The sequence below is a fragment of the Dreissena polymorpha genome, chromosome 11 (assembly GCF_020536995.1).
Source record: "Dreissena polymorpha isolate Duluth1 chromosome 11, UMN_Dpol_1.0, whole genome shotgun sequence".
Taxonomy (NCBI): domain Eukaryota; kingdom Metazoa; phylum Mollusca; class Bivalvia; order Myida; family Dreissenidae; genus Dreissena; species Dreissena polymorpha.
The window spans coordinates 42545153-42561147 of NC_068365.1; the positions used below are offsets into that span (position 1 = coordinate 42545153).

General features: G+C 33.5%; 2 protein-coding genes across 2 annotated transcripts; one reads left to right on the forward strand and one right to left on the reverse strand.

Annotated features, from left to right (window-relative positions):
* Positions 1-236: 236 nt before the first annotated feature.
* Positions 237-12453, reverse strand: LOC127850502 (uncharacterized). The gene is made up of 14 exons (XM_052383590.1): positions 12309-12453; positions 11890-11977; positions 11451-11645; positions 11211-11336; positions 10751-10946; positions 10041-10112; positions 9729-9806; positions 5013-9548; positions 4060-4162; positions 3619-3789; positions 2847-3042; positions 2266-2337; positions 1860-1937; positions 237-1635 (listed from the first exon to the last, which is right to left on the reverse strand). Exons 2-8 carry the CDS (start codon positions 11973-11975, stop codon positions 9150-9152), a joined length of 1152 nt encoding a protein of 383 aa, XP_052239550.1. The 5' UTR covers positions 11976-11977; positions 12309-12453; the 3' UTR covers positions 237-1635; positions 1860-1937; positions 2266-2337; positions 2847-3042; positions 3619-3789; positions 4060-4162; positions 5013-9149.
* A 2682-nt stretch (positions 12454-15135) lies between these two features.
* On the forward strand, positions 15136-15675 carry LOC127849788 (trophoblast glycoprotein-like). Its single transcript, XM_052382539.1, has one exon. It carries the CDS (start codon positions 15136-15138, stop codon positions 15673-15675), a length of 540 nt encoding a protein of 179 aa, XP_052238499.1.
* Positions 15676-15995: the final 320 nt, after the last annotated feature.

The following is a 15995-nucleotide window of genomic DNA, read 5'->3' on the forward strand; positions in this document are numbered from 1 at the left end:
ATATTACAAAATATTATATCATAGTGGTATAATTATAACACATATCAAACTATGGCACGCACACAGCCGAATCCAAACTGTTGTATTACAAAAACAGTATCGGTAATATGTAATAGACGAAAGACCAAATGGCAAAAAAGAGCAGTTCACAGTGGACCCATGCAAAAATCGTTCGCAAAATACAATTTTCCACAACCAAGAAATATGTTATTTCAAAACAATCATGACGAACAAGCAAAGCTATAACCTTTATTAAAATTCAATATAAGAAACACATTTAAATAAAATCAAGCAAACATAAAGCCGATATGGTAGCCAATTATGGAACAATAGAAATATCGTTTCCACATCAGAGTTGCCAACAGCTAGTTGCTTACACGGAAAATATTTTCATATCGGTCCCATATATAATTGTACACTGGGGAAATAACATAGAAGATATTTATTTGATTTGGTGAAATAATTATTTTGACTCACGAGTTATCACAGAAAATATACCTTTTCTATTATCACGAGTGAATAAAAATCGATATTCCACTAATCACCAAATATTGTTTTTATTTTATGCTTACAAACGATTATTTTTGTGTTGATTTTTTTCTGACGTCGTATCTTCATGAAAAAGACGTCATTTCACATAATGACACTATAATTATCGATAATTGTCATTTTTTAATTTTCACATTTTGCAACAATGAATTCTCAGTTTTAAATCGCTGATATGTCTTTATAAACCACTGGAAAGCTTTAAAAAAACATTGCATAATTATGTGTATGAATAATTGCGGAGATTGAGTCTTCTGTAACATATACGGACGTCGGATTTATTAACAGGGCTTATATTGAAAATATCAGAGGTATCAACTTCAAACATCACGAGTGGTTATTGAAAGGTGCTTTCTTGTTAATCTCGTCAGTAATTTTTTTTATATACACATTGCAAATACACAAAAAACAGCATGTAGCGACGAGGTAATTATATTGATGTAATTTAGATAATATTTTATGACACACCTCAAATAAATGAAATTGAACAGCATTGTTTTCGATGTATACGTTAATAATTAATGCTAGCCATTCGAAATACATATAAACGTTTATTTATTATGCGCGTCTGTGTCATATTTACCACATTATAATAAGATCATATGAATTATGCCTTCATTTTATAGGTAGTTAGTGTCACTTTTGAACATCAACAACACAAAGTAATTCAGTGTTTTGGTGTGGACTGTTCTGCATATTGTTTCCTTGAGCTATTCCTTTGGCAAGCATCGGTCCATTCCGATGAAGGTACGTGATTGGCCAAACGATGTACTCGATGTATGGTCCACGGCATGTATATTCCTTGAAAACAGCCTTTTCAAAAACTTGTCTAGGCATTGGCTGTTCGTCTATTCCTATTCCAACAACTGCTTTCCCTGACGTCGGTTTGCCATTGACCATTGGCATTCGGGTGTGAGCTTGTTTCCAAATACGCGGATGCCATCCTGGACATTCAATAACCACCGGCGGGTCATTGGCATTCATGAGCAGACATAACCGTACGCATTCCATTATATATTTTTTGATCGCGTCGTTGTTGGAAAACGATGGGTATTCGTTGAAATGAGTTGATAGATGAGTTGAAAAATGCTAAAATATTTTAAAACAAATAAGTTTTACAATAGCTTAACTTAAAAATGGTAATTTTATTATTTAGGGATATATTTAATATATGAATGTGTTTCATAACAACCAAGACACAATAAAAGCAAAACGTAAAAAGCATAGACACACACAATAACAACCAATTGAGTAAACAGTCTGAAGATCTTTTGCAACAATTATTGTCAGATTAAAGCTGGATGTGTAATTACCCGTTCCGTTTCGTCAATGTGTCGCAGAACCTTCTTTTTTCGTGCATCTTTCAAACTCTTCGCTGTCACAGTATCGTTCTATATTACAACCGACCATTACTTTAACATGATAATTATAACTCCTTCCAAAGAACATGTGTATTTGTGAAATGTATTGCATTTGTATATTTTTTTCGATTGGCATAATTTTGAAAACAAACCAATGAAAAGTATCATAAAGTGAAACGGTCATAGAGCGACTTCATTTAATTATGATAAATATGATACAGTCGTTGCAAGCTTGCATTATTTGGTCGTGTGTGTATAAAAAGTTTATTTTATAAAAGTTTACAATCTTTGCCTTAGTTTACTGAATATATTGAAGAACCAAGTAGATCATTCGTGTTTCAAAATAGAAGTTATTTACCTCTATAAGATAGTGATTTTGGACGTGGCTCCAAGATTCTGTGAGTTCCTTTTCGCAAAAAACGTATGCTTCCTTGAATATTTGAAAATATGTCACAAGGGCATGAACATTCTAAATCATGTGCGTGGATAAAATAAATATTTAACTTAAAGTTTAATACATATATGTGTGACTGTAATAGATCGTAGGTACAAGTGATAAAATAACGCCTATTAAATCGGTATAAAATCCTCTTTTAATGTGTGCTTTGCATTCACTGTAAACAAATGATCACGTCTAAACACTTGCTGATTTAGTTTAATTAATGAATTAATTAATTATTTATCATATGATAATTAAAGTCACTGAATGGGGTACTCAATTAATTTTTTCGACATTTGTGCTAATTTCTCTTCCGATCAGAAGCATTATTAATGCTAGTTATTATTGATTCATTGCCATCTAACCTCGTGGATAATCATACACATGTATATGGTAAACGGGATTGTTTCGCATGCTTAATGCGATGATAATGAGTAAAAGGACACATATGACAGGACACACGATAAAAATTGATTAAATACACGCTAAAAACTGATTACCATGATGATATCTAAGAGGAAGGTAATCCCTTGTTTTTCCGTATATTGTTGGTCCAGCACGGAAAAAGCATCCGTCCACTCATTGTCATAGAGTTCGGTGAGAAGCTCTGCAATTTTGGTCGGTCTGAATGTGTCACTGAGGTCGGCAATATTGGGATTGTTGTCCCTCAGTTTGGACGACATCAGTTGGCTAAGCCTTAAATAACCAAACTACGTCATGTGCATTCTTTTAGTGTGTAAGTATAGGGTTTGTTTAATGTAACGATGTTGTTGTAAAGACAATCGGTAATATTTCAGCTGAATTTACTAGGCAAATGTATAAAATTATTAGCTTATCATTATTTTATGCTGAATTGAAAAAGTTAAACTGTTGTTGAACCATCCGGTAAGAAATTGAAATTTGATCAGTAAGGCGGTCGTTTATTTATGGTAAGAGAAAAATCGTCCAACAATGATTAGAAGACACATGTCCATCTTTCATTATGTGATATTATAAGAGCATAAAACATCATATTGTGATTTCATAGAATAGATTTTATTTAACTCCTCTGTTCGAATACTGAAAAGCTTGGATATATATTTATGTTAACTGGTTGATTCGTCAAAGCACAAAAAAACAGACAATAAAATTTGGTCTCCGTCTTGGACTGATCGACGCAGGTCATTATTATTAATGTTATTTCAAGTAATGATAATTTAACATATGATCATCACAAGGTAAAACAAATATAAAAGTAAATGTAATAATTATTAGAAAATTAAAATAAGATACCTGGTTAAGGCATCTTGTTTTTCAGTTTCCAACAACTGTTTTTCCTGACGAAGTCGTTTGATTTCTAACTTGGCGTTTTTCAGCAATTGTTCCCAAGTTGGAAGAGTTTCGTCGCTGATGTCAGTTCTATAAGTTGCTTCGTTTATGGAAATTCTTGTAGAACACCCGTAACTATGATTTACAAATGTAATACGTAGCCCACATTAAGACATACGTATTGAATATATGGTAATGAATATAACAGACATGCCATTCATATAATTATGTCAGAGAGTGTGGAACGCAGATTTGTGTTATGTTTTAAACGAAAAGCATTGACAATAAACAAAACATTAGTTCTTAATTTTTATGATGATGATATTATGCTTCATTTTAAGATGTGTTAATGATACTTGAATCACTTTAAAAATCATTGACTTAAATTTTCACGTGCGATCTTACCATAATCTGGCGATGAAATCACACAGTGTGCGAACGAACATTAATCTGGCGACGAAACCATACAGGGTTTCAGATAACGTAAATTGCATACCAAAATCCATATCTGCAAAAATGTATACAAGCAAACTATCAACAACTAACTATGTTATGCGTTATCTTAAACATATCTAGTTTTACACAACTATATGTGTTTTACAAAACAAGAATATATTAATATGTTTAAAAACAAAAACAAGCATCGCAGTCCGTATGTCCAAAAAGAAAAATATAGACAAAACAAGATGTGATACCCCATATATTTGACCTTTGACTTTTCACACCAATTAACTATTCCAAATGTTCAGCCATATGAGATAGATATTAATAAGAGCAGTTGTTACGAAGTTATAGTGTATATTTCATGAGCGATTTTGACCCATATATTAGACATATGACCTTGAAGGATGACCTCGACCTTGACCTTTTACAACTCAAAATGTGCAGCTTTGTAAGATACACATGCATGCCAAATATGAAGTTGCTATCTTCAATATTGCAAAAGTTATGGCAAATGTTAAAGTTTGACGCAAACCAACAAACAAACCAACAGACAGGGCAAAAACAATATGTTCCCCAGTATATAATGGGGACATACAAATATTACAAGGATTTGCAAAATGTAATCCACTTATTTCATTTAGGAAAAACATCCCAAGTTTTGTGTTCTTTATGAAATGCATGAAGTTTTTACAACAGACAATCACTAGTATGCGCACATCAAAATAGAGTACATGTGCAACTAATACACACTGGCGAGTATAATGTAGAAAATATATGAACACCTCCAACATATCTAAAGCCCTTGTAATTTCGCGGTTTAATGGCTATTATCAGTTTAAATAAAATTGCAGAATTTTAGGACAAATATGGTTAATACATCTATCAAGTAACTGTTAATACAAACATTCGCATACCTGGTAAATTGTCTAAATGGACTGATTATCCTCGAGCGTTTGCTTATAAAATAAACATATTAAACAAAAGGTTGTAGTACATAAATATTGCACTGTTATCGGTCTCAATATGCAACCTCATGATTGATATGAATATACGTTATCGACTAAGCCCTAGTTTACCTGGGCGATGGGCATATCAAAACACGTTTTTATATCACCAAGAAGATATGGTTAGTTTTATTTTATTAGTTGATATTTAAAGAAATCTCTACTCGAAACATTTGCACTAAAAAGTGCATATGTTTAAAAAAAGAGTTAATGTGTATACCCTTTTATGAACATACGTTTACTATCGGATTTACAAGAAAATTACCCTTTTGATCGAATCGTTAAACAAAATGGATTATAAACTAAAAGTATGACAAACCTGCAATAAACAACACGAATAGACGTTATTGCTTAAGCAATAACAATGTAATCATCATAAAAATGAAAGAACATAACTTTTTGTCTAACAAACACTTTTTTCTTTTCAAAGTAATAAATTCACAACAGGTTTACTATAACTTACATGAAGTACATTAGGAAAATTGGCACGTAAAATACCAATTAATGTTCTGAATTATACAAAAAAAAAGGTTCTGCAAACTTCAAATGACCCGTTATTAACAACATTTCATCCCATGTATTAAAGATAGCAAGATAAGTTTGGTCTTAACTCGCAGAAATACGGATCCTTAAACTAGCTATTGTGGAAACACATTTAATAAAAAGCTATTGTACTCATTCTTTCTTGATCGAGAGTAATAATTAACCCAAACTATTCATATATTAAAAACAGAAATACATTTTCTGTATTATCACAGGAAGGCAAAATAAAAAACAAAAATCACGTTTAATACATCTTAATATAAATCAAGTATAATATTTTGGTAAACACGTTTGTATTTCATAAAACACGTTATGTTGCCGAATGATACATACGCCACAAATAAACTTAAACTTTGTCCTGTTAGTTATACATATATAACACTAAGACAGAAATATAATTTGGTGAATATATTTTGTTTGAATCTCTTTTACGGAACTTCCCGTCATTCATATTTAAGGACATTTTTTCGTATGACTGTAGGTCGTACAGATATGGCACTGATTTACGCGATATACCCTACCTTCAGAACGCCCCGCTCGTTACGGCGTGAAACATACGCTTTAAGTTCCTAACTTGACAAACGTTGCATCTGAATAACCTCAATGCATTGAATTGTTGAAATTGTTCATGATTATGTAGGGCAGTTTTATTTTACCGTGGTGGTTATTTTTATTGTACAAAAACTCTTGGTATAATAAATATGGTTTTGAGACCTTACACATTTCATTGATTTATTCTGCTCTGGAGAGACGCAGGTACTTGCCATCATATACTATCATTTATACAATTATTACCGTCAGAGGGAACTACAAAATGCCTGACACTATTGATCCATGCATCATTTTACCAAAATATGTGTATTATATTGCCATAAAACAATGCAGTTTAATATGGTTTCAATTTTATTAGAATTTATGTTTTGCATCACAATGAAGAACATAATATATAGTTCAGATATGCACAAACGTATATAAACCAAAAGTATGTTGTGATAGATGTACGGTTATCTGTAGACATTATCCTAATGGTAAACCCATCTTAGTTTCAGAACAACCCTTTAACCGTCAGTGTTATCAACGAGTTTTCCGTGTCATTAAGCACTATTTTGATAAGATGTTTGATAAAGAAATATGGGTTGCAGTGACACGGTGCTCGTGTGACACACTAGGTGGGATTAACACGTTATGTATAACATTTAATTTTGAATTGCGATGCCTTGAATATATCTTTGAATTTACACTTCAAGTATGCCATTATGATTACAAATGGGACATGCGTGAGGTACAAAATACCTAAAAACCGGTCTAAACCTTATATTCTTTGCATACGACATCTGATTGATGTTACACCGGCTGTGATCAGTTTATGTTATGTGATATCATTGTGTACACACCGGTCTTTCTGACCTGTGTACTAACGCGAAAGGAATTGTGGGTAGCACTTCTTTTACAAATGAAAAGTGAAAGCGAAAGAAGGTCTGGTAATCATGCTTCTGATAATCGCTATCAGGCTTAATAGAGATTCAAAATCACATTTAAACATGATTAAATAACATTTCTTTAAACAACATTCCGTTTTAAAAACACAATAAAAACGATTTTTCTTTCAATTTTAACATTTTCATTCCTACGCAGAACTACTTTGGCGAAAGCATAATTCCCCAAACCAGGGGAATGTGATGCGTCTAAGCATAGAGGTGACAATAACGTAGTGACGTCACCATCTATGTATAGTATGATGTGATATCATGTGCCGTAATTCCCTTTTACAGTTGTAATTATGTTGCTCTGGTCTCCTTCCTTACATCAAGTAATTAAATGGTAATGAAACTGAATGAGTTTAAATTCCCTTTTGTTATTGTTTAATTTGAGTTGCAATGCTATGAGCTTAAATTTTATTTACACATATGTGTATCATGAATATTGCTGGGCCAAGTATGAGGTTGAGCTGTCTAAAACAGGTTTTATCCCCCAGTGCCTATATTCTTCTATGTGTGTATGTTGTTTCGTATTGTGCCTTCCTGTTTGGGCAATCGCTCACTTGCCAAAAATAAAGGACCACGAAATTGCGTATAATAAGAATGCAATACTGCTGGAGCAGTTGGAGTTTCACTTCTTTATATTAAAATCATAAAGACATGCTGCAAGTTTGTGTAACCGCGCACTGATGCAGACAAACGTTCGTTTTGTTCAGTCGCCTTTTGAATTATTTGTGTTTTTGTAAAACTTTTAGAAAGTAACATACCATGAATACATAACAGATAAGATTCGTTGATAAAGAACAAGAAGCGGTTAACTTTAATTAGCATAGTCAACAAATACATTATATTATAAATATTATACAGGTGACACAAACACATAATGTAGACAAGATGCTATCACATAGACTGTTTAAAGTAATTGTTGACACATTATTGTAGTTAAAACAACTCATTGAATGAATCATTTCAACGCATTCTTGTTACCCAATTGCCCAAGCGTCATAAGACGCTTTTTCAACAGCGATATACGGGTTCCCGAAACAAACAGACTCTTGCCCAAGCCCACATTGAACCTGTATAAATATGTAGCATATGAAATATATTAAATTACATAAAACCATCCAATGCCCAATAAGGTAATCGATTAGGCCCATTGAAATACAGTTTTGAAGATTTTACCGATTAGGTTTCATATATTCTTGCTAAGTTGGCAAATAATAGTTTGCATATGATCATTTATTTTAATTTAATCTAGATAAACTGGCATAGGCCACATCAATGCTCAAGTCCAAACAATTTATCCGGGAACAGTTGTGCTGAAGGTTAATAATTTTCTCACATGTCCGGACGTCGGATTTATTGTCCAGTGTATATCTTCAAAACTCGTATCACTGCAAACATTTGCAGGTACATATGCATGCGTTTCCCCAGAATTGTGTTCAGGTTCAGCGCCAAGCCGGCGAAGAAGAGGGTTGATGCGGAAGGGTAGGAGCCCATTGCGCGTTTTATGTTTTGTACATATTTTAAATAAAAATCTACACTACTTTGGATCTACTTTAACACAACATTTTCATTTTTTTCAATAGCAAAAGCGACGTTGAATCAAAAATGACCATTATGATAACTATCATCGTACTGGTGCTTTTTGATTCAACATCTTAAATGCTATTTACAATAAACACTCAAGATAAAGCAGCGACATTGAGTTTGTATGAGACTAAAAACAAATAAATTTTATTCCCCTTGATGAGCTATGAATATGTTACTAAATTAAGATGGACAATGTTGATTTATAAATGAAATAAAACAGTTTTATTTTCACATTTTATATTCCGATTAGTAATAAGTAGACCATGTAAATTTATGATAATATTAATTAATTCATTAATATTTATGAGCGTTGCAGTCAAATACATTATACTATAAAACGAACCTATACATTATATTCTTATGAAATAGATTGTTTGCAGTACATACGAACATCCAAACCACTCAGTACTTCAGCGTTTTGGGGCGGGCTGTTCTACATATGGTTTCCTTGAGCTATTCCCTTGGCAAGCATCGGTCCATTTCGATGAAGGTACATGATGGGCCAAACAAAATACTCTACGTATGGTCCACGGCATGTATACTCCTTAAAAACAGCCTTGTCAAAATCTTGTCTAGGCATGGGCTGTTCGTCTATTTCTATTACTACCCATGCTTTCCTTGACGTCGGTTTGCCATTGACCATTGGCATTCGGGTGTGACCTTGTGTCCAAATATGCGAATGCCATCCTGGACATTCAATAACCACTGGCGGGTCATTTGCATTCATGAGCAGACATAACTGTACGCATTTACTTATATATTTCTGGATCGCGTCGTTGTTGGCAAACGATGGGTACTTAGTGTAATGAGTTGACAGATCAGTTGAAAATTCCTAAAAAATAACACCATTTAATGTTTGTTTAATAAGTAATAGGATTACTTAATACACGAACGTTGTACGTAAAAGTTGTTAGATAAGTTTGATGTGTTAATGCTTAGAATTGAATGTGTGTGTATGTGTTTGGCATTGTATTTATGTTTTACAACGTTGTCAGATTTAAGTTATGTTTACCCGTTTCTTTTCAGAAATGTCATCCAGAATCTTCTTTTTTCGCGCATCTTTCAAACACTTTGCTGTCACAGTATCGCCCTAAAATACATTTAACTATAACGAGTTAATCCGGTTACTTTTGACAATATAGATCGTTATGTGGTGCTGTATTTGGGTATTTTGGCAACTTGAGTATATATAAAATTACTGTTATCATCCTCATTATTATTTTGTAATTATTATTTTATTATTAATATTAATATTTATTTATTATATTCTTATTATATTATTATTATTATTAATTTTATTAATGTAGTATTCATTTACTATTACCTCGGTTAGAAAGATTTTTTCAACATAGTTCCAAGACGCAGTGAGTTCATGTTCGCAGAATACGTAGGCTTCCTAGATTATAGAATATCAACCATGTGTTCAATATTTTACCATGCAGCTCAATAAAATCAAGATATTATTGCAAACATTTTATAGTTAAAGTTTATGCGTTAACTAAATGTGAAAGTAATGTATGTGCTATCATATTTAATTAAATAACAGTGAATACGTAAACATATTAAAACCATATTATATTGACATGTAGTAGTTATCCATTTCTTTCCTTTTGGTCAAAGGAAATCTGTACCTATAGATTATTGAAACTGTTTTTGCCATTACATCATCGAACATATGGGCATATCGAAATTCAATATATTTTGTGATTTTTATTCAATGATTAAGACATTAAGCCGCAAGTTCAACTTTTTTTGTCGATGTGAAGTTGGTTATAACATTGTAAGGTGTTTACAAAATTTTAACCATATGATACATTCAATCCATACGTATATAATTGGCGCGAGTGACCTTCTTAAAAGCAAATAATACCAGGTTATTAACAAAGAAGCACAATATTTATATAACGTTTCGGAGACATTTTACTGCTGACAATACTAGGATTAAAGTTTAAAACGAGGGGCTGCCTGCCACAATCATGCAAAGTCGTGTGGTTAACAGCACGCATAACAGGTAACACAATAATAATTGATTACCATAATGATATCTAAGAGAAAGGTTATTCCCTGCTTTTCCGTATATTGTTGTTCCAGCACAGAGAAAGCATCTGTCCATTCATTGTCATAGAGCTCAGTGAACTGCTCGCCAATTTTGGTGGGCCTAAACTGGTCGCTGAGGTCGGCAATGTTTGGGTTATTGTCCCTCAGTTTGGAAGACATCAATGTGCTTAGTCTGGTATAAGCCATTAAACGTCATGTATATTTGATATAAGGCAGGCTAATATTGAATAATCTGTATGAATGCATTATCTATCTGAATAAATATATAATTAGTCTACAAGGGTTAATATTCTGAACGAATGTAAGCTTCTTTCATTTGTAATTTTAAGTTGACGCCATCTCCTTTCCATCCGTCATAAAATATTACTTTCACACAACAATTTAGTGTAAATACCAATTTAGTTAAACATATATTTAGCAGCTGTAAACATAGTACCTGTTGAAGGCATCTTGTTTTTCACTTTCCAACACCTGTTTTTCAGCATGCAATCTATCGATTTCCGACTGAGCTTTTTTCAGCAAATCTTCCAATTGCTGTTGAACTCTTGCATGGTTTTGATCTCTTCGAAATGTATTTACAAAACAATTAAGTGTGAATAACATTTAAACCGTCATTATTGATATGTAAATAACAACAAATATCAAACATATATTTAATATTTGTAAAATTATGTACCTGCTTAAGGCATCTTGTTTTTCACTTTCCAACACCTGTTTTTCACTACGAAGTATATCGATTTCTGACTGAGCTTTTTTCAGCAATTGTTCACAATTTTGTTGATTTCTTGCCTGACGTTCATCGCTGCTATTTTTTCTAGTAGGTACTTTGTTCTCGACAATGTTTGGATACTTCCAACACAATATATTCAAACTTCAAAAATAAATCATTGCTAACATAAAGATATGTATTTGGTATATGGTGTCAAGAAAGATCGGCACATTCTGAACAAAATATTATATTTAAAAGAACACAGACTGCTATCTTGATTGGATAAACATAAACATACTGAAAATGTTTGATTTGTTATGTTTTAACGGCAAATCTTATTAACATACATCAATGTGTTTTACGATTTGGAAAAAAATATGACTTTAATTTTTAGATAAACACTTACCACAAATGTAAGCAATACCGATAGCAGATCAAATAAAACCGTTGTGTGAGTAAATACAACAGTCCAAAGTCCATGTACTCGCCCATATCTGTAAAAAGTATTACAGAGAGCTTGTATGCACACATAGAATATGAACTCATTACGCTAATTAGTTCATAACGAAAATGCTGTAAAACAATTAAACAAACAAAACAAATACTTAAAACGAACGCAAGTAGTTTTCTTACAAAAACAATAACTTATAATAAGAATGTTAATTTAGAAATGCATACGAAAAGGTTGCAATGATAAACAGTATTTATATAACGGGTTAGTTTTTTGTAATAAACAATGTTTATAAATTTAGTATTGCTTGAAATTTATGTCTGGCATATAACTCTACAGCATATTTTAAGTTGTAAAAATACATTTAATCGTACCTGATTAGTGTTCGTGTATTATGGTTGATGAAACTTTTGTGTTTAAGATAACATTAAGATATTAATTCGAAAGCATACGAACATGAACGCTGTTCCCATTTAAACGGAGGCAATAAGTTATCTGGAGATAACTGTAGTGGGTTAATTCTTTATCAGTCAGGTATTATTTTAACGAGAAGAACGCGGAGTTTCGCATCACAAGGTAGTAAATACCGTAGTTCATAGACACCTATAACCTGCGCGGGAATCGACATAAACATTTTAACCGAGGCTTAAGTATGCATTGAATAAGACATGCAGATAAACATAAATATCAAGCCTGCTCTGTCGTTAAAATTCAAATATGAAGTACTATTAATGTATCTGTTCTGACATCAACATTCACTCTTGAATCATACCAGCTTTCATCCACAATCCAACATAGAGCGTTCACATTCAAATATGAAGCTCGACAATTGAGAAAGTCTCCATATATAATTACTAATTATATATATATATATATATAACTGTATTGTATAAAAATACGGGCACTTGACTCACGCAGATACAATTCTTCAGTCGGTGAACTTAAATAACATTGAAACACACTGAGGCCGTGTGTCTTCAGATCGCTTGTCCATTGTCTGGAGATCGTACCATATTCCGACATGTTGCAGGTGTTTGTTATTCGTATGCTGTACAAAATACATATAGTTTAATCCTTTCCATAGATTGATCCACCCGTTCATTTTAAAATTAATGACATTTTTGTAATAATTGGGTAGATTTGTAACAACACGTTTAATTTGAGTTTCATTCTTCACAGGCCAAACAAGGGTCGCATTTTAGATCCCCTCTCTGAAGTTTGTATATGTCCTTAATGTCTTCCATCCTTTTAAGTTCTAACCTCCGAATTCATTCGATTTATCTTGCGCTCTAATCTGAATTTCAAACAGGCAATTACTAGAGCCTTGTTGTGAGAAAACTGGGCATAATGCTTGTGCGTAAAGTGTCGTCCCAGATTAGCCTGTGCAGTCCGCACAGGCTAATCAGTGACAACACTTTCCGCTTTTATGATATTTTTTGTTTAAAAAAGTCTGTTTTTAGCAAACATTTAGTTTCGGCTTAAAGTGTCGTCCCTGATTAGCCTGTGGGGACTGCACAGGCTAATCTGGGACGATACTTTACGCACAAGGTTTATGTCAAGTTTTCTCAGAAAACGACTCATAAGTTGTCATTTTTTGTGAGAATTCTGGACAGCTGGCCTCGTATTTGTATTTCTATTGTGATCATCTCCTTCTGTTGACACATACTTTATTTTTTTAACATTTTTTACTGAACCCATTTATGCCTAGTGGACTCCTATCCTTCTAAATTGGATCAATTTAGTTCCAAAATTAGGGATGTCAAGTATATTTATTTCTATATTTAGAATATTTCTTACAGAAATTCCTTTAAGTAAACGCATCGTGCGGCGTCTCATCTGGGTCTACGCTGTTTGCCAAGGCCTTTTTCTAGACGCTAGGCATAAATGGGTTAATATCCTACATTATATATTTTTTTATTTTGCAATTTCTCTAGTCTTACCTTGTAAAATAGATTTCACCAAGGTATAACTCTAAACTGCTTATATGATTTCCTTCACAATTTTACAACATGCGCAATAAGTTCCTGTTTAACCAGTTATTGCAACTTTAAGCATTGTCCCTTTTCCGTTGGCGGTTAAACTATAAACAATTGTATACTAGTGAATTATTAACAAAATACTTATAGAATGTCAAACACTTTTTATCATACTGGGCCGCGGTTTTGAACTCACGCCAACAAAAATAACCGCCTTACGTAAGAAACTTACTACCTTATGGTCCCGTAATCGATAGTGCGCATTCGTAAAACGTTACTTTATGAACAGATAATTCATATTTGTTTAAATACTACTATTGTTTTTCCCGCGCCTTCTTAAATAAATATGTAATTAGTGTACGTCTTTAAAATGACAATTATTGTTACATTTTGTAAATAACCGCTGCCTTACCATCGTTATATCGTAGTGCGTGTGTTCGCAGTCAGTCAAGCGTTAATGGACTACGTGCGTACACTGCGTCTATTGGGTATTGCACGAACAGCGCATAGCACATAAACATCCGACAAAATGGCGAGTGTCAGTGGATTTACGTTCAGTAAAACTTGGATGTTGTCTGTGATTTATTTGTTGTGTATTTGGTTGACGAGTGTTCGATTGGAATCATTTACTTGTAAAGGTCATTTTGACAAGTGCCTTTGTTCAACTACGACTGTTGAATGTCATGGAGAAACTCAGTTGAAAGGAGATAACATTATAGATCTGTATAAAGACATCAGCGATGAATGTGAACGTATCGTCATTACCGGGTCAAATCTGACTGAAATGCAGCCCAACTTCTTTGGATCCTGTGCGGGTGCTCCAGATTTGATTCTAAAAAAACTTACGTACGTGGATCTGTCACACAATAATATACGGAGGGTCAACAGAAAAGCGTTTCACTGCGTCCCCAATCTGGACACGCTGATTATGAGCGATAATCAATGGCAGATTGACAAGCATGACAATGAAATCGGGTACTTCAGCAAGTTTCCCTACTTAAAACACCTTGACTTGCGTAATTCTTTTGAAGATGGCACAGATGGGTCAATTTATTTCTATAAGCTGGCTCATATTTTTAATGATACAGACATGTTTGAGTTGGAGACATTAGATCTTTCGTACAATGAATTCATTGTTCTTTCGGAAGACTCTGCGAACACGCTGTGTGAGCTTACGAATATAAAGACGTTGAATTTCTCCCATAACTTATTCAACGAGCCCGCAATGCCAACCAAAAGTGACTGCTTCCATGCATTGGAGACCCTCGATCTCTCTTACAATAGCATCCAGTACCTGACTCCAGAGTTCATGAAAGAGGTGGACGATGTACATAAACTTAACGGGAAACTGAAGAACGTTTTCATGCACGAAAATCCATTCGAATGCGATTGTGGCCTGCAAGGAACATGGCAGTGGTTGAAGGACACCAAAGCCCCTGTCAACAAGGAACAGCTACTCTGCGCGTCTTCATACCAATCTATGTACAACGGAAAGCGTGTAATAGATCTGGAGCTCGGTGATCTAGTTTGCCAGAAGGCGGTTGTTCAGTCGAACATTCAATCATCCGTTGAAGTTGAGGTTGTTCTTGTTGTTACCATTATGCTCCTCGTGTTGGTCATGAGTATTATCGCATTTGCTTTTGTGCACCGCGATAAGCTTGGCCTCGTCGCTCGACGCTGGCAAAACAAGAATCCCGGCCGTGAGGTTTTGGTCCCATATACGATATTACTCCCTTCAGAAAAGGGCAAGGATATAACAATATAACATTAACAGCTTGGCAAAACTTGTATCATGTACGTGTGTTTCTATGTTATATGGATATAAGATAGATTAGTAAAACCGACGGTATGAACACAAAAACACAATGTTCATAATACCGGATTGTCTCGCTTTGTACTGCTTTCTATATTAATGAAAAACAGTGTAAATGAAAAAACTTTACGGACGGCACTTTCGAAGATTGTTCGAATATGTTACTTTTTACATAAAACTTGATTGATTTCAATTAATGTGTCTGTGCATGTAAGTTGACAATAGTGATGTTCACCTTATAAAAGGTTCATAGGCTCATCATCGCATAAATG

Excerpts from the sequence above, each read along its gene's own strand:
- LOC127850502 (XM_052383590.1), bottom strand. The coding sequence starts at position 11,975 with ATGGGCGAGTACATGGACTTTGGACTGTTGTATTTACTCACACAACGG. Across the intron at positions 10,947-11,210 it reads AAACAAGATGCCTTCAACAG|ACTAAGCACATTGATGTCTT; the intron begins GTACTATGTTTA and ends GGCTTATACCAG. Across the intron at positions 9,807-10,040 it reads AAAAAATCTTTCTAACCGAG|GGCGATACTGTGACAGCAAA; the intron begins GTAATAGTAAAT and ends AATGTATTTTAG.
- LOC127849788 (XM_052382539.1), top strand. The coding sequence starts at position 15,136 with ATGCCAACCAAAAGTGACTGCTTCCATGCATTGGAGACCCTCGATCTC.